This window comes from Aquila chrysaetos, chromosome 10, assembly GCF_900496995.4.
Source record: "Aquila chrysaetos chrysaetos chromosome 10, bAquChr1.4, whole genome shotgun sequence".
Taxonomy (NCBI): domain Eukaryota; kingdom Metazoa; phylum Chordata; class Aves; order Accipitriformes; family Accipitridae; genus Aquila; species Aquila chrysaetos.
This window is the reverse complement of record NC_044013.1, coordinates 29554536-29582434: the sequence shown is the minus strand read 5'-3', so window position 1 is coordinate 29582434 and position 27899 is coordinate 29554536. Positions and strand designations below refer to the sequence as shown.

At 48.2% G+C, this 27899-nt stretch overlaps 1 protein-coding gene across 1 annotated transcript; it reads left to right on the top strand.

Annotated features, from left to right (window-relative positions):
• The first annotated feature begins 385 nt into the window (after nucleotides 1-385).
• TF (transferrin) lies at nucleotides 386-26895 on the top strand. The gene is made up of 24 exons (XM_041127025.1): nucleotides 386-724; nucleotides 2873-3036; nucleotides 3217-3325; nucleotides 4654-4845; nucleotides 5051-5186; nucleotides 5621-5676; nucleotides 6989-7158; nucleotides 7285-7471; nucleotides 8530-8684; nucleotides 9427-9520; nucleotides 9987-10022; nucleotides 10699-10857; nucleotides 11897-12041; nucleotides 12941-13005; nucleotides 13608-13792; nucleotides 14607-14793; nucleotides 15031-15064; nucleotides 17792-17955; nucleotides 18102-18196; nucleotides 18565-18642; nucleotides 20398-20480; nucleotides 20924-21060; nucleotides 22004-22058; nucleotides 24481-26895. Exons 1-24 carry the CDS (start codon nucleotides 682-684, stop codon nucleotides 24695-24697), a joined length of 2946 nt encoding a protein of 981 aa, XP_040982959.1. The 5' UTR covers nucleotides 386-681; the 3' UTR covers nucleotides 24698-26895.
• Nucleotides 26896-27899: the final 1004 nt, after the last annotated feature.

The window sequence follows — 27899 nt, the reverse complement described above, 5'->3', positions numbered from 1 at the left end:
ACAAAGATGCAGCATGATGTTTCCTTCTGGCTGCAGGGAACTTATTGAGCTGTCTGGTCATTGCCATTGACTTTCTTTGCCTGTGCAAGTAGCTTGCCAGATCATGTATAAGGAACATTTACTGCCTTTCAACCCCATTGCCATTGCCAAGAGAGTGCAAGGGAGCTGGCAAGCATTCAGGGTGCTACAAGCCAAAGGGCGATAGGCACGACAGTGGCACTAACCAGCAAACATGCAAAACTCAGGGCTGGATCCAGCAGGGACTTTCTGAGATTAGGCTGGGCAAGGCAGGGGGTGGCTAGCACAAAGAAAATAGCCCCTCCTGTGGCGTTTCAGCCCACAGGGGAATTCAAATGTCACAACTTGGGAATTTTCCGTCTGAAGCCCCTTGTAAAATGAAAAGCACCTTGCCCTGCTCTGACTCCTGCCTGCGGAGGGGTTCAGTGCCAAAGTGAAAGGCTTCCTAAAAATGGGCTGAACCAGGGAGGGGGGCGATTTAGGAGCTATTGAGAAACAAGGAAGGACAAACAGTGTTAGGTCATTGCTTTTGCAAACACAGCCAGGGCTGTTCCTCTATAAAAGGGGGAGAAAGCGGCTCCAAAGCCATCACAGACTTGGAGGGGACAGTCTGTGACCAAGGCTGCTGCAACCCCTCCTCGGCACCTGACTCCCTGCTCAAGTATGAAACTGGTACTCTCTACTGTGCTGTCCTTTGGGATAGTGGGTAAGTGTCTGCTGAAAGCAGTTTTTGGGGAAAGGAAGAGTCAAAACCTCCCAGGACCCCAGGCTTTCCCCCTAGACAAGGCTGTCTGAGCTGCAGCACATGCCAGACCCAGGCAGCTGTTAAGTAAAAGCCAGGACATAAAATGATGCTTGCTTTGGCAGCTGTGGATCTGTCAACAAGGATGGTGTTTTAAGCATTAATGACAGCAGCTTTTTTCCTTGGGCCAGCCCATGGACGCTGGAGGGAGGTCTGCGGCTCCCCACAGCAAGCTGCTGAACACCCAGCTGGCAAGGAGGAGGGATGCTCGGCACCCACTGCCAGGGAGGGGACTGCTCGGGAGAGGCTCCGCACGCCTGCTGCCACGGGGTGAAGAGAAAAATCATCCTCCCTCAAGCTACTGTGCCGGGAGAGGAGCAGGGGTTCAGCCGGGGAGGGGGAGAAGCTGGAACAAGACCTCCCTGTCAAGCCTGCATGTGTGTTGCGTTAAAACTGAAGACAGTGACAATAAAATAGAAGTTAAATAACTAAAGACTCCCCATGCTCCTCCCTCTGCTCCTGTGCTGCTCCATCCTGCTGCTGCAGCTGCACTTTGCTCAGGATCCTGTGTAATTTTATGCCTAAATTGTGCCTCTGCAGAGCTGGCTCTGCTTGAAGCAATTATTTCTCTCCTCTCTCTCTGCTCACAGTTTTGGCAGGCAATGGGCAGGTAGCCACGGCAAGAAGATTGCTGCCGTCTGCACCTGACCTGGGGACTGCTGCCTGGAAAGGGAAAGAGGGATCCCCTTCTCGAAGTAGGCAGAGGGTCTCTTTCAATCCCCCATAAAGTGTGGTGGTGATTAATGTCCTCTGGTGGGAAGGGTTCCCTGTGCCGCTGGCATCGGAAAGTCCTCGAGCACCTCTGCTGAGTACTAGCATGCAATGATGTCTTGTTAACAGTGAAAAGTCCCTCCTCCTCCCCTGCACAGAAGGAGCCAAGAGGTTGCCCAAAAAGCTCTGCAACAGAGACTGTGGCACTCAGGCTCCCGTTGCCTTCCCAATGTTCACCAGAGGAGTCAGGCCGACTCCCTCAGGAGGTCCCCGTCCAGCCTCTGCCCAGGGCAGAATGGTTGCCAGCACTAGATTAAGGTGACCATGCCTTTGTGCAGCCAAGACTTGAAAAATGTAGATGGTGGCAGTAGGAATTAAGGCTAAGGATTCTCCCTTTGGCCAAATTCAGCACCTGCACTGGGAGGAGGGGAGGTGTCTGCTGGCAGGGTTATGGCTCAGAAATCAAGTAAGAGAGAATATTTCAGAGGTGAAAGAGAAAATGGAAACAGCACAGGTTAATCTAGAGATATTTGAATGAAATGTGCCATCAAGGGTTTGGAGGGAGCGAGCTGTGCATACAGCTGCTCTGCCAGGAAGGGGCAGAGTTAAGGTGAAGTGTGCAGCACAGGCTGCCCACTTACTTTAACTGCAAGTTTCCAGCGTTCCTGGTGTTTGGGTTGCTGAAGGAGGCATGAGTCTGTGTCCACCTGAGGTCTTTGCTTTGCTCTGGTCTCCCAGAGCAGCCGGTCATCTGCATTTGCTGGTCGGGGGACTCTTAGGAGAGAGGACTGTGGAGGTAGTATGGCATCTGTTACTGGGCATAGTGTAGGAGGTGAGATATAAAGAAACAGTTAAATATATCAGACTATCTAGCTGCCAAGGAGGTAATGTGTGGCAATATACAAAATACAGTCTGGCCAGGTCAGAGCTGCTCTCCCTCTGGGGTTATCTGCAAAGATACTGCTTCAGTGGACTGCCTTTTCTCTCTGTTTTTGCAAAGTCTTGAGTCTGATTTCTATTGAAGTGTGTGGATTTGTTCTCCTACTCCTCTGGATGTTGCCATGCTCTCAGGCTGCTTGAGTCACGATGCTGTACAGGACATCCTTTACCCAGGGACAGGAATGATCCTCCCAGATGTTCCTGCAGGTGCACACGTCAGGCAAGAAAGAAACAGCCTTCCTGCATGACTTAGGAGATGTGCAAGGGAGATCCTGCACCTGGCCATCACCTGAGGCCAGGACTGCAGGGAACCAGAGATCATGTATTCACAAAGATGCTTTTTCTCTTCACGTGGTGTCTTTCTACCTCTCTGAGACTTTCTATTTCTGGTTCTCTCTACAGCTCTGTGTTTTGCTGCTCCCCCCAAGGCAAGTGTCAGATGGTGCACAATATCCACAGCAGAAGAGAACAAATGCAACAGTCTAAGGGACCTCATGCAACAAGATGGTGTTGCATTGACTTGCCTGCAGAAATCAACATACCTCGACTGCATAAAAGCCATTTCGGTGAGTGGGCAGCAAATATATGTGCTGGGCACTGAGGATGTTTCACTGGTCACTGGTTGTTACCTGTGATCCCCCTGTAGAGAAGGACTCACCCACAAGGATCCAGGAGAGACTGGGGAAGTGTTTTCCCTCATGTGTCCCTGCTCTTTCTTTATTGACCAAAATCTTTTTGTTGTTTAGAATAATGAAGCAGATGCCATTAGCTTGGATGGTGGTCAAGTTTTTGAGGCAGGCCTTGCCCCCTACAAGCTGAAGCCCATTGCTGCTGAGGTCCACGACCAAAGTGGAGGTACATTTTCATGCAATATTTTTAAGCCAAGTGGTGGTAACAAGGTGGTAGTGCAAAGGCCATCCTTTCCACACAGAGCTCCCATATTATTTCTGTTGGGTGTCCGAGATATTGTCCCTGGCTTTCAGATCCCAGAGAGGAAGGGGTAGGGGGTAGTTACACAAAAATGTGAATCATCACCCATGGCCATTGAGTCACTGCAATAGAAAAGGGCAGAGCTAGTGTCCCATTTGATGTTAGCCGTGATGAAAGTCACTGATCCTGTGATGATGCAGTGGCCATGGAAGGAGAGCACCATGAGCACCACGGTCCTCCTGAAACATGGCATAAAAATTGTGCTGGTCCCAGAGATCTTCTGCTTTCAGTGACCTTGAACTACGTGGGTACAACACTGAGATAGACAGCACAGATAACCTGTGTGTCTTCATGTGCAGTCATCAAGACAAAAAAAATAGATTGAAGAGGCAAGAGCATTGCCATTAGTGGTTGTGGAGGAACACCCAGTTGAGATGGCTGAGGCAAGAGGTGCAGGCAATGCACAGAAAAAAGAAGAGAAGCATAAAAAGTGCTCTGCAGCAATCCCTTCTGATAAGAGTTAGCTCCATTGCTCTATCCTTACTCACTCTCTGTACCATCCTTCTTCTCTTCCATCTTTCTCTTGGGAGATGAACAGATGGTATTTCCCCATTTTTGTCTGCCTCATCTCATGAAATCCCACCACATCGAAAGCTCCCAATGTCTTTTGACCTCTGCCCTGGAGTTCAGCCTGTTTGTACACCATATTCAGGATCAAAACAACATGGGAGTCATTCTCAACGTGGTAGCTAAGAAAATACAGATATTAAAAGGAAGACCGTGGTCTCTACTGCCCCTAAAACGCAGTCATTTTATTTATACATAGCATGTGATGCACTAGGTATAATTTTAAAGACTAAATGTGGAATTTCAGTCTTGCAAGGCTCTACATGTATGTTTCAGTGGGCAATGGCATTTGAGAAAAGACTTGCCAAAGAAGATTTGCCAAAAAGACTTGTTGAAGTGTCCTTACAAAACTATGGGCAGGTCTAACGTCTGTTCAGTGGCATAGCATTTTGCATGTGATAGTATTTTCAGGTCACTTACCATTGCAAGTTGTAATGCACAGCATTGGTTCAATATTGGCAGTGTAACTCACCCCTAAGAAAGTGGGAAGACCATGAGTGTTCAAGCAAAGTTGATAATTATTTGGAAGTGCGCACTTTATTCTCTGAAATCAGCAGTTTGGCAGGATTTGAAATGTTCCTAAGTCCTGCTTTTTTATTGCTTTCCTGCTTTTTCCTGCACTGCAGTCTCCACAACCAGCTACTATGCCGTGGCCGTTGTGAAGAAAGGAACAGGCTTCACAATAAATAACTTGCAGGGCAAGACCTCCTGCCACACGGGCCTGGGTAGATCCGCTGGCTGGAACATCCCAATTGGGACACTCCTCAACCGGGGAGACATCAAGTGGGATGGCAAAGACTCAGCCTCCATCGAGCAAGGTGAAGTGGGAAACTGCGAGATAAATGAGTTGACGTTAAGCCAGGGGTGGTGGTACAGTGAAAGTGATGTTGCCTGATCTTCTGTGGAGGTCCAGAGGTGGCTCGCAGAGCAGTCAAGTCATTGACATTCTCTGTGCATCCCCTCCCTTCCAGGTCCTTGTAAAAGTGAATTTTAGACTAACTATTGCGTCTTTCTCATCCATAGCGGTGGCCAATTTTTTCTCTGCCAGCTGCGTGCCTGGTGCTACCACTGAACAAAAACTGTGCCGTCAGTGCAAGGGAGACTCCAAAACCAAATGCTCCCGCACAGCACCTTATTCTGGCTATTCTGGAGCTTTTCAGTGAGTGAAAGTTATTTTTCCTTTGGGGAAATATTCTAGCCCTGACACATGCAAGTTTTTGTTATACCAGGGAGGGCTGTGTTGTAATCAGGGGTCCTGAGGAGACTGAATTTATAGAACAACTGGGAGGACTGGTAATTAAAGATCCAGTTAGTAATAACAGGCAGGCAGCTAGTGGGAGATGAGAGAAGCAGCTGGGTTGTATGGTTTTGCACAGACTTAAGAATACACAGCATTAGCATTGTGCTAAGTCTAACTGGGCTTCTTGAGCATTACTTCTCTGCTGTTACATTTTCTTCCCTGCCAGCATAGCTTTTTGGGGGGAAAACCACTGCTCTATGGTTACAGTTTGTGCCAAAGTAATTTGCTGAACACGAGATAGGGAGCAACAATGTCTGTTTTTTTAACATCTCTTCTGTTCTTCCCACCTGCAGCTGTCTGAAAGATGGAAAAGGAGATGTGGCTTTTGTGAAACACACAACTGTTCAAGGTAGGCCTGCAAGATCACTTGTTTCTCTCCTTTCTAGTCCAACCTCTCGCTGCCATTCCATCCTACAACCAGTCTACACTGTGCAGGCTTTCATTCCTCTCCAGGTTTGCCCTAAACCTCTTCACCTTTCAACTCTAGAAACATGTTTTGCACACTGTGGACTGAGTCATCCTTGTTATCAAGAAATATGATTATGGTGGGGTCCACTTTTTCTTCTTTGAGGTTCTTCTTTGAAGAAGGAAAACCTGCTTAAGTTCAGTGGTATTATCACTGGTGCCATATCTCAGAGCCAGCTGTAATGTTATCACAGCAAACACAGGGTGAGCAATTGTGTAGGTAATCACTCACCCATCCCTCTGGGAGGGATTTTGGAGGGAATTCAGCCCACAGCAAGAGTTCACTAACTCTGCACTTCTCGGAGACAGAAGATAGTCTGGCACACCCAGGACCTGCAGTGAACTCAGTGGAGGGCCACCAAGGTGTTCATGGGGTAGGGACACTTGTCCTGTGAGGAGATGCTCAGCGGGGTGGGCTTGATTAGCCTGGGGAAGAGATGGCTTTGGGGGGACCTCAGAGCAGCCTGCTTGTACCTACAAGAAGGCTAGCAAGAAGGTGGAGCCAAGATCTTTACGGAGGTGGACAGTGGAAAGATGAGAAACAATAATCATAAACTGAAACAAGAGAGGTTTGGACCAGATACAAGGGGAAATTTTTTCCCCTTGAGGACAGTCAAGCAGTGGGATGGGTTACCCAGGACAGCTGCGCACTCTCCATCCTTGAAGGTTTTCAAGATCTACCTGGAGCAACCTGGTCTGCCCCTGCTTTGAGCAGGGGCTTGGATGAGAGGTCTTCAGAGGTCCCTTCCCACCTGAATACTCCTGTAACTCTCTGATCTCGGACCTGGGCTCTGTTTTCAGCCTTAGCATTGGCTACCTACGGCCTTCACAGATCATGTGCAGATCCTGACCTGTTCAATCCATTTGTATGGTGTTCGTAAATCTATTTGTAGCCATTTGTACATGTCTGGTTGTCTAGGCACTACTGCCACATAAATCCTCTTGCTATAGGATTAGTTATGACAGAGGCAGAGATAATCTCTCTTGCACAGGCACATGTATTCTTCTATCTGCATTGCCTTTGTATGACCACGATGGCCCCATTACCATTGCAAAGGGGGTGCGTGCAACCGCTCTTCTGCAAAGAATTCTTCCCCGAGCTTCAGCAGACATAAATTCACTACAAAGCTGCCCCAGGCTGGCTTTCTGGTCTTATTTTTGTGGTGATGCAACTCATGGTTCCTCACTTCCTCCAGAAAATGCCCCAGAGGAGAAGGATCAGTACGAGCTTCTGTGTCTGGATGGCAGCCGTCAGCCTGTGGACAACTATAAAGCCTGTCACTGGGCCAGGGTGCCTGCTCACGCTGTTGTGGCTCGAGATGATAGCAAGGTTGATGACATCTGGAACTTTCTGTCAAAAGCACAGGTATCATCAAGCTCTCCTTTCCTTCCCTTAGCATCCCCTCTTCTGTCCTCTGGCTCTTGCTTGCTCTCTCCAGCTTTCCAAGAGCTTTGGTACAGTCATTTGCTGATTATTTTTCCCTTGCGGCAGGAGAAATATGGTGTGGGCACAACCAGCACCTTCCAGCTCTTTGGGCCACCTGGCAAGAAGGACCCAGGCCTCAAAGACTTGCTTTTCAAAGATTCTGCTGTACAGCTGAAGCGTATCCCACCACTGATGGACTCCCAGCTCTACCTGGGCTTTGAGTATTACAGTGCTATCCAGAGCCTTCAGAAAGGTAGGCAGGACATGAAACACTAATGTTGTGTCAGTGTGAGCTGTGTTGAAGAGATGGGATCAACAAATATGTCTAGGCAAAAGGAACACGATTTTTTCAAACACAGACAGTATTCTCTGCAAAATATTTCCTGTGAAAGGTATTATCATTAAAATCACCCAATCTTCACAAACTTCACTTACATCAACAAAAGGAATTTGTTGATTCCAAAGTCAAAATAACATCATCACCACACTGACAAAGGTGGAAAATTTATACATACTCCACCCCTTGTCCCTTCACCACAATTACAACAGCAAAAATTGCTCACGGTTATTCAGCTTGTGGTAGAGATTGGGCATGGTCAAAACTGCTGCTTAGAAAAGACATTTCTGGGATGTAAGAGGAAGGAACATCCTGGGACACCAGATCCAGTATTGGCCACTTGAAGGAAAAAGTGTCCTTTATTTCCATCTAGACTCATTGAGCATTTACTGATGTCCTAGCTGGCTTTCTGAGAGTCAAACATCCCACAAATGACCTCCAAAACCCACTTAAAATGTACAGTTGCTCAGAGATCTCTGTGGTAGGCTCAGCTGCTATGGCATTTATGGAAGGGTGTGCATCAAAACAGATTATTCAAATGCTACTTCACAGAAACATAACTAGGCTGCATTTTTCCAGCTCAGTCTGGTCTTAGTCTCATGGTTGTCTGGGCTATGAGGTCTGGAGAAATGCCGAATATATTATAGGCAGCAACACTATGTACTATTAACGCATGGTGGTTTAGTGGTTGAGGTGTTTTAGCTAATAGGAATCTGCGTGAGTGGCTTCTGTTATGCAGAAATTCTCCTTTCTGACCTGTAAGTTGATTTTTGAGCATCGTTCAGCTTAAGAATCACCCCTTCTATTCATGCTGGCCCAGGGCTTATTAATGTCTTGCACTGGGCAGCAGCAGCTTGGTATGTACAGATGGTTTCATGGCTGAGTCCCATGCACTCAGAAAGTAGCCTGTTTATAGCCTTATTGTTCAGCAGGGCTGTAGGCTTATCCTTGTTTTTCCTCTGTTGCTTTTACAGATCAGTTGAACCCCAACCGCAGAGAAAACAAGACACGGTGGTGTGCAGTAGGCAAGAATGAGAAGAGCAAGTGTGACCTCTGGAGTGTGGTGAGCAACGGGGAGGTGGAGTGCACTGTGGCAGACAACACCAACGACTGCATTATTAAGATCATGGTATGGCTTTTTTTCCTTTTCTTCTCCCTGTGAACCTTTTAGGTGGAGAGCAGCATTGCTTCTTTCAGCCTGGGAATAGATGGGGCAGAGCTGGGGTAGATTTTAAAATAAAATACTGGGAGCTTTGTGAGAAATACCAGTAGGCAGAAACCAACCTCATCACAGGGAGAAGACTAGTTTTTCACAGATCAACATTTTTCAGAAAAATTTTTTGGTCAGTGTTCTTTTTTGAGGTTTCCTAAATAAAAAGCAATTTTCTGGTGCAACGTAACTTTTTATTTGGAAAAGGAAGGCAAAATACAGATTTTGTAAAATGCAGAGAAAAACAGTTGGCTGCTTAGAAGAGGAGTGATTCCATAGCACAGACAAGGATGCTGGTGGCAGCTCAGAGGGCTGGGTCAGTACCATGAAGACAGCACAAAATGGAAACTTGAAAGGACAGGGGAGATAAGGAAATCTGTGTGGCAGGGAAGCAGGCTAGGACAGACCCACGCCTGAGCCTGCGAGTGCCTAGGGACGAGAGCTGCTGCTGGAGGTGGTTACAAGCGCACAGGAGCGATAATTTCAAAACCGCCTCTGTTTGCATCAGTGACACTTCGTCTGTCTATATGCTAAGGGATGGCCTCTCACATCCCCACACCCTTCTCCCTTACATCGAGTGCTTCTTTTACAACCCGATTTCTGAAAAGCACTGGTCAGGGGACATACAGCGTCCTTTCATCACTGTGCCTTTTTATTGCAGAAAGGTGAAGCAGATGCTATCAGCTTAGATGGAGGTTTTGTCTACACTGCTGGTGTGTGTGGCTTGGTGCCAGTGATGGGAGAAAGCTATGAGGGTAAGCACAGCCCGGGCTGCCCTTCTGGGTCCAGGTGGTGGGGAAGGGGCTAGTGCAAAAGCACTGTTTTTATTCTGAAATCGAGAAAGCAGCCTCAGCGCTGCATCCTGCAGAAAACACATGGTTGCTCTGAGGCAACTCTGCTTACCGCTGCACGCCTCGTCTTTCCACGAAGGTGGAACAGCCCTGGGAAAGCGGGCATCGACAGTCAGGAACACAACGACCTCCAGCTCCTCTCTTCTTCGTTTTAATCATGATGTCCCCATCCTCTAGCACCGGCCTCAGTAAAACTAGTTGTTTTAGCTCAGAGGATCAGGTGGAGGTTGTGCTTTGGTCTGCTGATGCTGAAAGTGTTACCTGAAATAGTCACTTCTATTTCAGTTTCTCCAGAAATTAGTGAGCTCGATCCTTTTTTGGATTTGCCATATCTTTTACCTAATATCTTCTTCTTTTTCCCACCCCTCAGATGACAGTCAATGCAGCAAAGCAGAAGGAGAACCAGGTAATTACTGCCAACAGGGGACAGAAAACAGTCCTGATGGATACAAGTAGAAAAATACATATGTGCAGTCGTGAGTGGAGAACAAATGGCCAGTCTCCACACAAAGAGCCACTGTGTCCAATGCAGATATTAAAAATTTGGGAGACAAATTTAGTAGTCAGATGGAAAGTCAGGGTCTGCAAACAGATAGCAAGGCAAAGCATATGGTAGCAGCAGAGATTTGTGCTTAATTGCTGCTGTCTGGAGCGCAGTCACACCATAACGGTGCCAGGGCTGCAAACAGAGAAAGAGGGTCTGGGTTGTAGCATTAGGAAATTGTTCTTTATAGAAGCGGGAAGAGGGAGGGGAGGGAAGGTTTTTGTCCTTTGCTAAGGAGGGGATAAAAAATCATCATGTATGTCTTGCTACAGCCTTCTCGCATACCCAAGTGTCAGAGTTTTGGGGGGCAGGGAAATGTCAAGGATAACAATTTCCCAGGGGCATGGTGGGAGTAGATGCAACACACATCTGCAAACTCTTCCATTGTTGCTGCCTGGCAAATCATTTATAAGTGCAAAGTATTTCTGCTACACTGTTCATAGGTGTCCTCTCCCAAGTGGAACCAATGCTTTTCTAAGGAAGCACGGTGGGATCCTCGGGTCAGTCCTTAATTCGTCTCTATTTTATCTTCTGAAAGCATCCTACTTTGCTGTGGCTGTTGTGAAGAAATCTAACAGAGATATCACATGGAACAATCTGCAGGGCAAGAAGTCATGCCACACCGCTGTCGGGAGAACTGCTGGCTGGAACATCCCCATGGGCTTGATTCACAACAGGACAGGGAACTGCAATTTCAGTGAGTTGAGTTTTCCATCCATTTTTTCGAGCTGGGAATCTGCTTGCAAAAATGTTTTCCCATCCTTCATCTGATCTTCAAAGTTTCTTGTGCCTCAAAGATTCCCACCTGGAGGTGGAAAATGGAGAAGACTCTGTTATTTAAGGTTTCACTGAGCAAAGTTGTAGGCTGTTTGGTGACTGCTTCAGAGTAAGATACAGCATGTCAGCTGCTTTGGAGGGCTTTTCTTTCTTTTCACATCTCTCCCCTTCCCTTTGCAATAGCCCAAAAGGTATTCCCAAAAAGGGAATACAGGCTGCCCCAGGAATAGGGGGCCTGGTGCTTGTGCAGGGTGTAAAGTGGGGGTAAAGGATGGGTTTATGAATCTCAGAAGGGAGGCGAAGGGCTGAGAACAGGGGACAGAGACTGATCTTTGTTCAAGAAACTCAAACGGACTGATCTGACTGCCTGAGAATAAGCAGGTAAAAGTCTTCATTGGCTCTGGGACTTTAGAGATTGTTCAGAAGATCAACTTCTACATCCAACTTTCAATCAGTGAGAATTACAGTCCAACAAAAATAATTTGGAAGTATTATCAACCAAGGCAAATTAAGCATATAATTATTAAAAGGAAAGCTCTAACTGCAAGAAGATACTAGTGTGAATAAATTTTAGAGTCAGCCTCTCCATCCTCCTGCCTGCCTTTCCCACTGTCCCTTCTTCCCCCAGAGCTCTGCCATTGCCGCCAAATGCAACTCTGCCAACCCATAAAGGCTGTGGAGGCTTGGACTGGCTCTGTGTGAACTGGGAATGGTTTGCAGCAGTTGCCTATTGCAATTGAGCCTTAGGCCCCGCTTCATTATCAATAAAAACAAGACACAAGTTTCATAGTGAAAACTGGATGCATGCGATTTGCTGTCCACTGAATCGTGCTCCTTCTCACAGCCCGTTTCCAGCTCCCAGTGACCGCTAATACAAATTCAGTGTGAGAACATATTATTAAAAGAAAACCTAACTTTTCAGTGCAGGAAAAGTGAATTTTTCCTCTTCCTGCCTTCAGATGAATACTTCAGCGAGGGCTGTGCTCCCGGGTCTCCTCCTAACTCCCGCCTCTGTCGACTCTGCAAGGGCTCAGGGGGGGTCCCGCCAGAGAAGTGCGTCGCCAGCAGCCATGAGAAATACTATGGATATACGGGAGCTTTCCGGTAAGTGGTGGAAATGCTTGGGCTAATCACAGAGGTTATGGGTAGATCACGTACGGAGTACAGCCTCATGTTGATGCTAATTTGCTGACCTTCTCTTTTTCTCCATTACACTGCTGAAAGTATATATGTCTGTAATATTATACATATGCTATATGGTTTTTCTTTATGCAGCTTTCTGCAAAATGATGCAAAATGTTCCTGTTCTGTAAAACTAATGTCCTGGTGCCTCCAGGCAAACCTGGAGAGACACAAGGGTTTTGGCCAGACCTCCTACAATGGCAGCAGTGCTATACTTTTACCACAAATAAGGAGCATTAAAAGATGGGGACCTGCAAACAATGCTGCCACTCGATACACCCCTGTTAAAAATGCTGCTTGCTTTAGTTAAAATGAGCCATCCTCTAAAGAGTGCAGAGACCAAAGGTCAGCCTCATTGCCATCTCCTCCATACCTGCTCAGTATCAGCTCAAGTCTGAGTAATTAATTTTGGGCATGAATTTAAAAAGAGAATGAATCTTGTTTTATTTACATGTAATAGAAAAGAGACCCTGCTTCAGGGTTTGCAGTCCTTTCGGTGCCAGTTAGTGTTTTTACAAAGCTATTAACATGTGCAGGCAGGCATTACAGAAAGCAAAGCAAATTCTGAACCTGGCCAAACTGCTTCCTTCTGACAATAAACTAAATTGGCTACTTATCATGTGAGAAGGATGCATGTTTTTTTCCAGAATGTGTTAAAAGACTGTGTTTCAGTCATCTTTAAAATATTCATGGTAGGACTCCTAGACCTGACTGTCCTCAGAGATTAATTTTACAAAATAAGACATAGGCCAGAATCAAATCTGTGGGAAAGGGCCGGGATTCAAGCACCCACATCACTTGCCTTTCTTTGTACTTCCCAGGTGTCTGGTCGAGCGGGGGGATGTGGCCTTTATTAAGCATTCCATCGTTGAGGAAAACACTGAGGGTATGTGGTTTTTCTGTTGCACGGGTGTCTGCAGGGCTGCCTTCACCTATCTGCATTATTTTTGTTCCCAGTGCAGAGGGTAATAGCAAGCTTTACCTGCTTGTCCTGTCAGTCTCACCCCTCCTGCAGGAGGAGCAGAATTCAAGCAACAGCATGTGCCGTCTGTCCACGGTGGCTCTTCCCAGGCATTTCTGCAGAGACACTTCCCTGCTAACTATCCTTTAATTTCAGCTGCACAATTATTCAGGCAGTCCCTTAACCACAGACTCCTGCCTCGACACCTTTGCGCAGCACTCTAGCTCCCCGCTTGCCTGAAAATTAAAAGTTCAGTTCACATTTCCGAACGCAGCGGCTGAAGTTTTCCAAGCATTTGGGAAAAAATGCAAGGAAGGGGATGTAACTAAATCTCCCAGCCTGCTCTGAGAGTCTGACTAATCCCATCGACTTTTCCTGAGTTTTACTTACAGCCTCCTTTGTACATGCCAAGTCTCCAAGTGCCAGTGCACATGCAGGCAGGGACAAATGCCTTGCTTAGGTGTCATGAGGCTGACGTTCTTCTGCTACACAAGATCTCTGAATCTCCAAACCTATTTTCTTTAAAGGCAAAAATAAAGAAGACTGGGCCAAAAGTCTGAAAATGGATGAATTTGAGTTGCTGTGCACTGATGGGCAACGGGCAAATGTCATGGCTTACAGGGACTGCCACCTGGCCAAAGTTCCTACACATGCTGTGATCACACGTCCTGAGAAAGCAAAAAAAGTCCGTGAGCTGCTGGAGAGACAAGAGGTTAGTAGTACTGACAGTGGAAGAAAAGTTCTGGGGTTGTTTTTATGCCGCATGTTTGCATTTTTAGACCAAGGATGCTCTGAGTTTACCGAGTCAGCACAACGTGGAAGATTTTAACTTACCAATATGGGGTGACAGCCTTGTCCCTTAGCCTCCCCCTTCCTCCATCCCTTCCAAACTGCTCTTTCTCCTCTGCCACCTTAGCAAATACACCTTTAGGTAACAGCTGGATCATAGTGGTTGCTATTGTCACGCTATACTTGTGTGATGCGAGACTATCACCTTCTCCTTGGGCTATGCTCTTGCAGGTGTGTTTCAGAAACTCCCATGGGGTGCCTGGTCTCTCACCCACCTGGATCAGGCACAGCCCAGAGAAGACAGCAGCCTCCCTGCACACACACGGTCTTACAGCTACTGGTGTCAATGTAACCAGGTTAAACAAGCTCTGTTTGATTTTACACTGAAAACATTAATAGTTACTTCCCTGTCAGGGTCTGCTGACACTTGGGAAGTCAGCTCCTTTTGCTTTCAGCTCATGGCTAAGGCATAGGACCTGCTGGCAGCATCTGCATGTAGTGACACGTTAAAATGGAAAAAAATTGTTTTGACAGTCATGCCACGACTGTGCCTACCACTGAGATATCCCTCATCTAACCACACGGACAGAAGATTCAATCCTAAATTTCTGGAGCTTGGCTGGGGGCTCCCCAGGATGATGGTGAAGAACTAGGACTAAGAGCTAGGCTTGTACAAGCTGAATCTTGCCAGCTTTCTACTTTTTACAAACACTTACCTCTTCGTGCCTTTATTTCAGAAACTGTTTGGAACAAAAGGAATCGAGAAAGACAGGTTCAAGATGTTTGAGTCTCAAACCAAAGACCTTCTGTTTAAAGACTTGACCAAGTGTCTGGTCAAACTCCGCGATGGAATAACGTACAAGGAATTCCTCGGAGATCAATACTATGCTTCAGTTGCTAGCCTCAATACCTGCAATCCATCAGGTAACTGTAACAGCCCCAGGAAGAAGTCTGTGAATTGCAGTTCTTAGCCTCGCAGGCACGGACAGTTTCTTCTGTAGCTGTCCATTTAATTTTTTAAAGCAAAATGAGGATACACATTTTTTTGTGGCACACAATGTATTTTCCACACGATGACGTTGTTGGCATGGCTGGGTGTGTGCTGGTGGGACGGGAGTGTTTAAAGGCAGGATCTGAACTCGCTGTCCTTTCTGTTTTCAGATCTCCTCCAGGTGTGCACCTTCCTTGAGGACAAGTAGTGAGATGGGAAGGACCCTTGCTGGAGGGGGAGGAAACTTCAAGCCATGACTCCTCTTGTGCCCTCAGCACTGAACACTGACCTGCAGAGGGCCCTCTGCCTTTGCTGCTTTCTCTCCCCTTCCTCATCACTCTGAAAGTGGCTGTTTGAGACTTTACCGTTCTCTGCTGCCATCACAGCAAGAAATAAAATCTCAAATCTAAACAGGTGTCCTGAGATTTTTCAAAATCTTTTTTCCTTAAGCCCATTCCTTCCTCAGTACCTCTTGCTGTAGGACAGTGCCAGATACCAATGTGGCTATTGCCACTTAAGGCTATTGTTGCCAGTTAGAGGAATTTCTTTCAACATTTGCCAAAGCAAAATGGATTAAACATGCCCTAGAGCATAATTAACAGATGTTTTGTACTCTCTGTGCTTCTGCTTCACCCAGGTTATCTCATTATCTCCCCAGCAGATGACAGTTGTCCAGTGTGGTTGGGACACAGGAAGAGGGAGAGTGTTTATGTCAGGGAAGCTGAAGGGTAGAGAAGGAAAAAACCCAAACCAAACTGAAAACATACAGTGGTTGTAAGATGGAAGGTATGAACAGAAACCACTCCATCTCATATCTCAGCTGGCTGGATCCAAGTCATTTCCACCAGGCAGTACTCTTAAAACACATAAGTATATTGATGGGGGGAGTCCAGGCTTAGACTTCCTTTCTGAAAAAAATCTAGGACTTACTCAGAAACATGTATGTTTTGGTAGTCTGTCCAATGTGCTGCTGACCTGAAAACAAACATGTAGGTGGGCAGCCTGACTCTGATCCACAGTGAAAATAAAAAGGCAAGACAAAAAGGTCTGCTGAGGCTCTCTGCTTCAGAGGAACAGAGTCTGGGGTAATCCAGTGGGTCCCAACCCTGTTGTCAAGGCAGGCATGGAAGAGCTGCTGAGAGCAGAAAGATGCTTCTGGCTTTGAGGGAATGAATATTTTGATGGGCTCACAGTGATGATTTTTGGATGCATATGGCATGTGTTGTGAGAAGTGTGCTAGCCTGACCGAAGATCACCTTAGAAGACTGTCCTGGTTTCGGCTGGGATAGAGTTGATTGTCTTCTTAGTAGCTGGTGCAGTGCTATGTTTTGAGTTCAGTATGAGAAGAATGTTGATAACACTGATGTTTTCAGTTGTCACTAAGTAGTGTTTAGTCTAAAGTCAAGGATTTTTCAGCTTCTCACGCCCAGCCAGCCAGAAGGCTGGAGGGGCACAAGAAGTTGGCGCAGGACACAGCCAGGGCAGCTGACCCAAAGTGGCCAACGGGGTATTCCATACCATGGGACGCCACATCTAGTATAGGAACTGGGGGGGGGGGGGGGGGGGGGGGGGGGGGGGGGGGCGGGGGATTGCCACTCGGGGATTAACTGGGCGTCGATTGGCGAGTGGTGAGCAATCGCACTGTGCATCATTTGTATATTCCAATCATTTTATTATTACTGCTGTCATTTTATTAGTGTTGTCATTATCATTATTAGTTTCTTCTTTTCTGTTCTATTAAACTGTTCTTATCTCAACCCACGAGTTTTACTTCTTTTCCCGATTTTCTCCCCCATCCCACTGGGTGGGGGGGGAGTGAGTGAGCGGCTGCGTGGTGCTTAGTTGCTGGCTGGGGTTAAACCACAACAAAGACAGAAATGTAGAGTGTGATGGGAAGCAATGAAATTTAGTTCCTCACATTTATATAGGATGAAGTATACTGGACAGATGGCTTTTTTAACCTGTTCTTAAGAACTAGCAAAGAAAGAGATACAGTGCCTGTAAGAATGTGCTTCCACAACTATTTATGGCTACAGTTAGAAAAATTTCCCAAGAAAAGCTGCATCATCTGTACTCCGAATCAGGTGTAACCCTTGTCCCATAAGTAGAAGGCATGGCAAAAAGGAACCTCACTAGAGGATCACAGAGTAACTCAAGTGGGAAGGGATCTCTGGGGGTCTCCAGTCCAACCTCCTGCTCAAAGAAAGGGGTCAACCAGGTTGGTCGGGGCTTGACGCAGTCAGGCACTGAGAACCTCCAAGGATGGCGACTCCACGACCTCCCTGGGCAACTTGCCCCACTGGTTGACAAGGGGAAGAAGTTTCTCTCATACCCACTCTGAACCTCTCTCGTTTTAATGTATTCCCATTGCTCCTCATCCTGCACCACTGTGAAAAGCCTGGCACGATCTTCCTGGTGCCTGGTACAAATGTGACCATCTCTTCTCCAGGCTCAACAAGTCCTGGTCCCTGAGCCTCACCCCACAGGTCGAGCCTCCAGCCCCCTGACCATCTTGGTGGCTCTCTTCTGAGCTTGCTGTCCTTCATGGATGTCTTGCTTGAACCGGGGAGGGGGGCAAAACCAGATGCACTACCTAGGTGTGGCCAAACATCTCATGATGTTTGAGTCTCAAATCAAGGACCTGGTGCTGAGCCGAGGGGGCATGATCACCTCCCAGACCTCCAGGGATCTCAGGCCACTGCAGCCGCCCATTACCCCCGGCGCCCTGCTGTGCATTAACCCCCTCCCCCGAGGGCCAGTCCGAGCCGCAGAGCCCTGGGCCTGGGCCTGGGCCTGGGCCTGGGCCCGGCCCCGGCCCCGGCCCCAGCCCGCCTCCCCCTTCCTGCCTTCTCCTCAGCGGGGACCCCCCCAAGGAACTACAACTCCCGTGAGCCCCCGCGCCCCGGGCCTCCCGACAGCCCTTCCCGGCAGGCCGCGGGGCCGGAAGCGGAAGCGGTACGGCGACGTGTGCGGGCGGCTGGCCATGGCGGGGAGGCTGGAGCCGCACCTGGAGGCGCTGGGGCGGGAGCTGCGGCCGCCCGACCCCGCCGTGCTCTCCGTCCTCCTGGCGCTGCTCGCCGTCGCCATCACGCTGCGTGAGTTCTGGCCCGCGGGGGACACCAGCCCTCCAGTCGCGCCCTGGGGGCCTGCCGGGGAGCAGCGGCCCCCGGGCCGCGCTCGCTGAGGGGGGGCCGGTGCCGCCAACGGCGGGCTTAGGTGCCCCTTCCTCTCTCTCTCGTAGTGATCTGGAGGTTCGTGCAGGGCAGGAGGAGCAGCCGGAAGGCGGTGCTGCTGCTGGGCCTCTGTGACGCGGGGAAGACGCTGCTTTTCGCTCGGGTGAGTGGGGAGCTGGGGGCGGTGGGGGCGTAGCGGCCGTGAAAGGGGCCCCGGGCGGGGGAGCTGCCCGGCTTCAGCCGCCTGGCGCCCTCTTGCACGGAGGTGGAGGTGCTCTGTAGGATTTGCAGGCACACTCCCTTCCTTCTTGTTTTAGCAACGTGGAGGTTCGGTATATAAATAGATTTTTTCTTTCCTTAACGGGTGCTTTTTAAATTCTTTGGGGAAGAAAAAGCCTGAAATTGTTTCATGCACGTAAATTGAAATCAGATATCTGAAGTCTGTTACACCTTACAGATCACTGAGTGGATGAAATGCGATGCCAGTGTTTCTCCAGCCTCCTTTCTCTGAAAATTACTTTTTTTCCACAGCTGTTGACAGGCAAATACCGTGATACACAGACTTCGATAACTGACAGCTCCGCAGTTTACAGAGTCAGCAATGACAAGGTGAGCAGGCAGTTTTTTGGCTCTAACTTGTGCGTGGTTGCTACAGCCAGCTGGCACCTTTGTTTTTCTGCTCTCTCTGCTAAACCTGGCTTGATGCTTTTTGTGTTGCTCAGTCTTCCCAGCTCGAAATCAGTGCCCGGTTTGGTCTGAGTGTAGGATTTTTCTAGGCAACCTGCGCTGAGAAAGTAGGAAAATACTGGGAGGTATTAGGGACTCCTCGTCTCTGCAGGTTTTTTTCCTTTGCTTGTCAAATTGTGAAACCTTTTTGATTGAAAACCATGTCTGTGTATCGTGTTTTGAAAGGTGGGTAGTGTGTGGTGGGTTTTTCTGTAAAAGAGGAAAAGGAGCTGCTTTTACAAGTGGAGTAAAACACATGGCACTGTGGGGACAGCAGTGTGGTTCGGAGTAGGAGGGAGATTTGGGAGGGAATGTTGTTCTGTTGTGTTTGGTATATTTGCTTGGCAGTAATTTCTGTGTCTCCCAAGAAAACCTGAATTTAACAGGTTTAGCAGGCTTAAAAAGAGTCTCCAGCTGAACTTCATATGGTCTCAAAAAGGGTTTGGGTTACTTTCAGGTCTTGGGCTGCCACAGACCTAGTTATTTTCAGTTTATGCTGATCTCTTGTTTCAGAAGAGTTTCTTTCTCTTGCTGGGTGCACATGTGGCAGTGAAAGCTGGCAGCATGTTACGTGCTGGCGAATTGTAAAAGTAGAGGATGTTTTTGTGGCTTCTCTGAGGCAATCTTCAGTAACGGTGGTGATAATAAGAGGTTGAAAACTTAGTAAAGGGAAGTGCAGGGCTTTTTTTTGTATTTGTGTCTCTAAGATTGAGCAGACAGGAGGGATTTGGAGGGGGAGAGGTGCTGGAATGCTGCAATACGGACTGTTGTTTTTTTTTTTTTTAAATTGTAGGCAAGGGTTCTGTTAAAATCCAAGAGCAGTGAGTAGGCAGGGTCTTGTGTAGTGTTCTGTCCCCTCTTGAGAACAACGAGCATTATCTTGAGAATGGTGACTTGGCCCTACTTTGCCACATCTCAATCAGGAGCATGTGAGAGGCATTTGTTCTCTTTAAAGTCACTGCTTTCTCTGGCTGGCAGCCTGTGGAAAGGGAAATGTTTGTAGCTTTCAGTTAAAAAAGTGTCTTGCAAAGGCATTTTTGTGTTATTCCCAGCAAAGTTTTGTGTATTTAGGTAGTCTTGTAGTTGGGTAGATTCTGTGTGTGAATAGGTAACCTTGATTCAGAGACTGTGGGATTAGCATTCTGTATCAGGGACTTGCAGGACAGGAGTTCATGGTTTTGCTGTGCAGGGACCTACTTGCTGTCAGGGATGGTGTAGATCTGCTAGTGTACTGAGAGGTGACTGATGAAGCTTTGTCACTCGTGCTGTGCGTGTGGTAGTTGTAGGGGCAGGTACTGTGGATGAGAAATGGGTTGATTATTCTCTTTTCTCTGCGGTCATGCTCTGTCCTCTCGGCTCTGCTGGGTGGTTTGCTGGCGTTGGCACCCTCTTTACTGAGTCCGGACCATGAATGTCGTTCCTCAGCATTTCTTTTGCCTGTCAGAATTGTTTGGGCTGGTGGAAAGACTGCACCTTGGGGAGAGTCATGTGATTCTGCCTGCTATGGGGATTCACTCACCCACTGCTGCCTCAACGCCAGGCTAACTGGAATCCAAAATCAGACTGGTTTTCCCTGGTCCGTGATCACAGGTACCCCTAGATTAGGTGTTGCTGATACCTTTTTGCTTCTGTTCCCAGAGCGCTAATGTGACCTTAATCGACCTTCCAGGCCATGAGAGTTTGCGGCTTCAGTTCTTGGAGAGGTTCAAGGCTGCAGCCAGGTAACTTGGAGGAGATTGGCAGGGGAGGAGGGGGAAGGTGATGTTTCGGAAAGGGATACACCAAATGACGGTGCTGGGGATGCTCTGAGCTGGGCTGGATTTGCTCTGTGTGATGGTGCCCTGAGAGTCAGAGCTGTGCTGTGGGATAGCAGGGGTTAGTTATTGTTCTGCTTTCCCGCTTACCTGTGTTTGTAGTGCATCAGGAGGCAAAGCAGCTGCAGCAGGGAGGGTTAGGGGATGTGGTAGATCCCTGGGGCAGAGAGGGAAAGATTTCCTGCTGGGGCTGGACATGGGGTGTATTTCAGCCAGCACGTGCTAACCTGCTCTTGGGTTGGTTGAGATCGGATGTGGAAACTAGTATGTTAGCCCATGCTGGAATATTTGCAGGGGAAGATGGTGGGAGAGCTTCAGGCCCAGCACATGTTCTTCCCTCTTTCCTCCAGAGCCATTGTGTTTGTGGTGGACAGTGTGGCTTTCCAGCGGGAGGTGAAGGATGTGGCAGAGTTCCTGTACCAGGTCCTGGTCGATAGCACTGTGCTCAAAAATGCACCCGCGCTGCTGATCGCTTGCAATAAGCAAGGTATTGTGTGCTGCCTTGCGGGCTGGACATTCGATTCAGTCCTTGAGTGATAGGGGTTCATGCCATGGGTGCTGAATTTCTTAGGAGTTGGGATTTCAGCAAAATGAAGGCTAGAACTTAGTTTTAAACTTGGACTGCTCAGCAGGAGCATTTCTAGCAGCCATTGGAAGAATTCTTCAGTCAGGTGTGTCTAATAGCATAGTGGAGCACCACTTGGGAGAGCTGCAGCTTTTTAGGTGGGCTTAAGTAAGGCAAGTGGCTTTCTGCTTGTGCAGAACTGTCTTCCTGAATCTGCAGGCAGCAGAAAATAGGATCAACTTGAGCATAATGAACTATCTGTACAGATTTGGTAGCCTCAATGTTAAAATCAGACATCCGTTCAGCTGCCAAGATTATATATTCTCTGTTGATTGGACTAGCAGGAACATCCAGTTACTGGAAAGGACTAGATTTTCAGATCCCTACAGCATTTACAGTGAAGGTGTGGATCCCTGTATAACAATCTGAAGCTTTTGGGCAGTATCAGGTTTGGTTTTCTTAGTTGCTTCATGCCCTACTTCAGGAGCTGCCTGAGGCCTTCATGGCTCCATGTGCCATAGATTAAAAAGCGCTGTGTTGAGCTCCATAATGCTAGGGCAGGTGAGAATGCTGGGCCTTGTGAGTGGGACATCAAACCCTGTCCTCTGTTTGAAGCAACTTACGGGCTAGCAAAAAGAAATTAATTCCCTACGTTATACCAGACATTTGGATTGCTCCCATTCACGCCTGCAAACCCAAAGCTCCAGCATCCCTTATCCTAGTGCAGACACAGCCATCTTTGTCCCGGTAACTCTTATGACTGCACAGTGTGCGCAGGCCTTGCTGTACCTTTAGGAAGAGGAACCGGGTTCTGAATTCTGACATAAAACCAAAGAGCTGATTTCATTTTCTTTTCTGTCTCTAGATGTCACAATGGCAAAATCAGCAAAACTTATTCAACAGCAGCTGGAGAAAGAGCTGTAAGTATGAAATTGGATCTTAAACCCTCTGAGCTTCTCTATTTTCTCTTCTCCTTTCTATCTCTTACCTCAGTGCTCAATGAGCTTCCTTGAGCCACATCGAAGTTCATTGTAGAAACAGAGCAGTCTGTTTTGTCTGTGTAGGTGTAACCAGGATGAGAGAAGATTGCTCCTTGCTAAAGCATGCAAAAAAGCAGTAGGCACAGACAGCGTATTGCCTCCTAGAAGCTGTGGGTTGGAGAAACAACATACCAATCCTTTCCTAAAAGCTGCCATCCCTAGGCTAAGGGATATCCTCCCATGGCCCAGGGCGCTGTCCTTTCTCAGGTACAGGCAGGGTTGGCTTCCAAATGTCAGACTTTCTGTGAGTGGTGTGAAGATCTCAGTAGCTCTGCTTGGTTGTACTGGCACAGTTTTTTTTGCAGGGCTGCTCTAGCATGAAAGGGCTTGGCACGCAAAGCTTGAGAGCTGGGGAAACACCGTCTAGTTTTCCTGGTCTGCTAACAGGCATTGCAGGAGCCTGTTTGGGACCCCGTGTTGGCTCTGTATCCCCCCTAAGAAGGACATTAACCTGGGAAGACAAATGATGTATGATCTGTTGCTATTTTTAAGCTGTAAGAGGAAGTGGAAGGAGGAGAAGGTGGCTTGTAAACTGCGCTACATTGTAAGCTGCCAGCTGAATGAGCTGCACTGTCAACAGCTGGCAAGTCCGTCTGGGGAGGGGGCAAGTAGAAGATGATTTTTTTAAGCTATATTTAATCTCTCTGCATGAAGATTCTGTCTGTGAGTCCCCTAATTGTAGTTGGGTCAAATCGGCTCTGGGAGAGACATGTGCAGCTCTTGTGCTGTGGTGGACTTCTCCACAAGCATCTAGTAGAGATTTTCCTTCCCCACACACACTCAAAACTGGGTATTTTGCCTTCCTGTTGCCTGTGGGTCCTGTTCGCTGGTTTGCAGTTAATGGGAAGGCGGTCTTGGAGGTAGGAGGAGGAGTGTAGCTCTTTGGTCTCCAAACAAATGCATGTTTGTGGGATCTGGCCATCTTGTTGCCAAGTGGTGGACTTGGCAGTGTTAGGTTTACAGTTGGACTCGATCTTAAGGGTCTTTTCCAGCCTAAATGATTCTGTGATTCTACAGTCTCTTCGGCCAGTAGACGGCAGCAGGGTTATTTGTGCTGGTGCCTCTTCCAGGCTGAATACCTGACCTTCCCGTCTTTAAGGGAATTAGTTGCTACATGTTCAAGCTCTCCAGGAAAATAAGCATTCCTTGGTTTGCCAGTTGCCTGTGTGTAGAAGTTGGATTTCTAGGTAGGTTATATGTGCCCTGTTAGGCAGTGTTATTCCTGCAGGCTGGCAGATTGCTGCCATCCTCCTCTCTGCGCTGCCGTACTTGGATGTCCTTGTGTGGAGAACCCAAGGAAGTGTCTCGTTTCTTATTGCTGAACTCATACCTCTCGGCAGTGTTGTTCTTTGCCTGTGCCCCATTAATTTAGCTCCATCCCGTGAATAAGGAGTAGCTGGGGTTGACTGAGAAGCAGGCACTGCCAGACTGCTCTGTCTCTGGAAGAGACGGAGCAGTCCAGCCATGAGGCTCTACTAGGCAGTTGAAGACCCGGGGAGAGATTGGTGTTTGCGTCTCTGCCTGGTGCAGCCCCTTAACTTCCCTAGCCTTGCTTTTTGGGACCTCGGAGGCAGTCAAGTCGCGGTGCCTCTGCATCTGTTGGGCTGTTCCATCTCCCCGTGCTTCTTCTGCCTTGGATGCCTGGTGAGTGTGGACAAGGGGGTCCATCCTTCCTCTCCACGCGTGGCCGGGAGTTGAAATGCTGCAGCAAGCTGCAGAAGCAGTAGTGACGTTGCAGCCTGGTCCTTGGGCAAGCATTGCTCATGGGAGCAGTGGGGAGACTTGATCCCCCTTTCAATCCCCAAAGGTGTTTGGCACACTCAAGTGGCAGTGGGGTGAGGCCCTGCATGATGCTTGATATCATGGGTGCTTTTCTCTTCCCAGTTAATCTGTTAAACTAGTGCAGATCCTGAGCCCTGTGAGCTAAATCATGTGTAATTCCTGGTGACTGGTGTCTGCCACGGGGATATTGGGGAAATTCAGATGAGGACATCATCGCCTGACTCTTGCTGCTGTTTATTACAAAACAAAACCTGTTTAAGCACCCTCTTATTGAGTGGCCTCTTGCCTGTCTTGCTCTCTGGAGCCTCTCTGCAGTTGTGCCTTCCAGCAGGTATTTAGGAGAAGTTGCCAAAGTGCCTGCCCTTGCCTGTGCCTCACAGGGCAGAGCCATGGGACCTTGTATCCTTGGTGTAGTTGGCATCCTGCTGACAGAGTTGGGTCCAAAATATCTCAGCAGCCATGGTGTAGGTAATGTTCCCCCGCTTCACAGTTCTTGACCCTTTCCCTTCTCTGCTTGCAGCAATACTTTACGAGTGACCCGCTCTGCAGCCCCCACCAGTCTGGATGGCTCAGCTACTGGGGGACCTACCCAGCTGGGGAAGAAGGGCAAGGACTTCGACTTCTCCCAGCTACCCATGAAGGTGGAATTTGTGGAGTGCAGTGCTCGGGGCAGCAAGGGAGAGGAGGGAGATGCTGACTTCGAGGGCCTTGAGAAATGGCTGGCCAAGATCGCCTGAACGGAGAAGGGCAGGGCTGGAGGGAGAGACTTGGGGAGGCTGGGGGGCAGGACACTTGGGGACTGAAAGGAAAAAGGTGGTCTGAAGCACTCAAATCTCATCTTGCTGTAGAAAGAAGAAACTTAAGCTGGAAGTCAGCATTGTGGTATCTTCCTCTGCTGCTCATGGGCTTGGGAGCAACGTGACACAATAGCTGGTGTGATTGCCTCTGTCTCTTCACACTGTAACATTTTTTCCTCTCCCCTCTTCCTTTATCTTCCTCTGGGATGTTGATCCTCTGGCCTTCTGTGTTTCTTTAATCTTTAGGCTTTTCATTTGGTAGTTGCCAAGCAAATTAGGAAGGAGTGCACTGCCAGGTGAGATTGGAGTCTGCGTGTTGTCTTCTGCCTTGGTTTAGCTTTGCAACCCTGTTGCCTCTCAGAACTATTGATCACCTCCTGATTCGGACTTTTTTCCCCAGCCTCTCGCTGCTTGGGAGCACTGTGCGCATCACCTATGCTGCCCCAGCAAAGTGCACAGACTCTCTCTCAGTTGGGCAATCATTGAGGAGAGTATAAAAAGCTGTTTTCCTCTGTGTCTCCTACCTCCCTATTCTTCCAAACTGGTGCAGTCCCGTTTCTGTGGGACTGGAGTGATCTATTAAATGCCAAAACCAGGCTGGCTGCTCTGCCTTTGTCACTGTGCACTCCCTGTGTCCAGCTGAGGTGCCTGTGTCTGTGGGTGATTTCCACTGTTGGACAGTTCTTGGGAGTTTTTCTTTAACCGAAGGCTATGTCTTGAAAGCTTGTTTTGCTCTGCTTCTCCTTCCCATACTTCAGGCTCTTCTCCCACAGACATGTAAGCACACTCTCCAAGTGGCGGAGGGTCTTCACTTGAAACTATGAGGTGGGCATGTTTTTAGATTCGTACCTACATTATGTGTGAGATCTGGCATGATAGGCATTTGTTGTGCAGTCCCCTGCCTGTCTCCTGCTCCAGTGATGGCAGTAAGATATTTTTCGTGTATGTAATTAGTCAGCAGTTGTGGCAAAGTGAGAGGAAAAGTCAAGGAACTGCTAGCACATTAGTCTGATTCCTCCTCCTGAGGAAGATGCTCAATGAAGAGGGGGAAGAAATGTGAGATTTTCCCAGTTCGTTCTCATTTGTCTGTGGTGTTTAAAGCCAAAGCTGTTGCTGTGTGTGATCTCAACTGTTAATCTTGCAGGGAAGATTCAGGGAATGCCTGTCACTGTAGTTATCTCAGTGGCTCATGAGGCTGCTCAGAGGCTTGGAGTGTTGAAGGGCTCTGATTCAGCATGCTTTTAACTGTCCAAGGGGCATTTGCTCTCCTCCTTCCCATGCTCTGGCCGGGAGCATCGGTTATCCAAAGGGAGATCTTCCAGCAGCATTGGTGTTTGGTCAGGTGGGAGACAAGCCCCTGGTGCTGTGCTGGGCGTTCAGCTTCCCCTTCCTGAACAGCCTTAAAACACAGTTGCCCTGCCCAGCAACTTCATATAGCTTTGTGCTCTGATGGGCTGTCGTTTCTGTGCAGCACTTATGTGAGGATGATTGCTCTCCACACCACATATTGTGAGGTCCTATGGCATTGAAATTTTTCCTTTGTTTTTGTTGCTTCCCCTTTTGTTTTAGGGTAGGAGGGAGTGGCTGGCTCCTGGTAGGCTTTTTGTGTCCTTTGCAGGCTCTTCTCTGATTTGATGCTTCCTTCATCACTCAACTAGTCTGTTGTGTTTTTTTCCTTTTTGTCTGGGGCATTCTCTGCTTCCCTGTAGCGTTGCCAAGTATTAGTAGCAAGAGCAAGGTCCTGTGCTCGTGATGGAGCTGGGCCTTGCATTTCTAGTCTTGTGAACCCAGTGGCTCTTCTGCTATCCATGCAGGAGGTGGGGAGGGTTATATTCACAAAGTATGTTATATTCTTATATTTCCTGCAGCCAGAGCATTGTTGGAACATGTTTGTCATGCTTTGAACTCCTTTAGCTGGAGATCCTTCCTAGGCTGCCTGCTTTGAATCTGTAATGCTGAAGTGAGAATATTGCTGTTTCTTTGGGTGGTTATTCTACTTGCAAAGACTTGTCTCCTTGAAAAGCAGAGGCCAAGCACCAGCCTCTGCTGGGTTAAGGGGGGAAGGTAGCATGAGGCCATGGTTGGTTTTAAGTTATTCTTACTAAAAGTATTCCTTAAATAAAATTTTTTTGCCTAAATGTTTGTTCTCAAGTCTTGCTTTAGTCTGCCTGTATTTGCTTTGACTCTTCTCAGTGGTGTCAAATCCGCATGAACTGGGGCTTTGCTTCTGCTCGGCATGATGATGGAGATCAACCTTCCTGCTTGGTGGCCAGGTCTGTCTTGTCAAAAAACAATGCTTCCTCCACACACAGGGCTTTTGGGGTAGGTTGTTTTTGGGGGGTGTGTGTATTTACTCCTTACTCTGAATGTTGGAGACTTGATAAAAACCACCAACCCAGAAACTTAACAAAAAAGGTACTTTGCTCAAATGCACAGGAAAACTTGAGCCAGCTGCAGTGCACTGTGTGCAGCTGTTGTGGTTTAAGTCACAGAGCGCTTGCCCTGCTCTGTGGCTGAGGTGGGTATGGCACCCTGCAGCTTTACAGCTGGATGGAGAAGCCTCGGCTTTCCCTGCCTGAGCATGGGTGGGGGGTGGCTGTGCGGCTGCATGGCTGAGCTGGGGCTGCACCCAGTGCTGCTCATGCTGGAGGATGGAGCGTCCTTTGGGCTGTTGCAGAGCTGCATGTGGTTTTTTGGGCTGTGCTCTGTGATTTGCCTGTTAAATATTTGGGGCTGTTTTTCTCTGGTGGCTGAGGGAAAAAGGCGGAACTGGAAACTCTGAATGTTGTTTTCTTGGTTTTTTTCTTCCCCCCCCCAGTCAGTTTTGTGCTTTGTTTTTTGCTCTTACCTTCCTCCCAGCCTGTGGCTTTGTGCTGGCCAGGCAAGTTGCTCCTCAGGCTGCAGCTTGGCAGCCAGTGTGTTTAAATGGCTTTGGCGAGACAGTGGGATGTGATAAACTCAGTCCCTTCTGCTCCAGCTGCCTGACCCAGAGTCAGTCACCCTGCTGCATTTACACATCTGCAGGGATTGAGGCTTTCACTGTACTTTAAAGCTCTTTTGATCAATGTTTTTCGCTATGGGTTGTGCTTTGCCTGCAAATTGTTCCCCTGGAAAGGAAGGGTGCTGTCGGAGGAGATCGACA

Bases quoted from the DNA above. Each gene is read 5' to 3' on its own strand.
- TF (XM_041127025.1), top strand. From the start codon at position 682: ATGAAACTGGTACTCTCTACTGTGCTGTCCTTTGGGATAGTGG. The intron at 5,677-6,988 runs GTAGGCCTGCAA...CACTTCCTCCAG, and splicing joins GAAACACACAACTGTTCAAG to AAAATGCCCCAGAGGAGAAG. The intron at 20,481-20,923 runs GTAACTTGGAGG...TCTTTCCTCCAG, and splicing joins AGGTTCAAGGCTGCAGCCAG to AGCCATTGTGTTTGTGGTGG.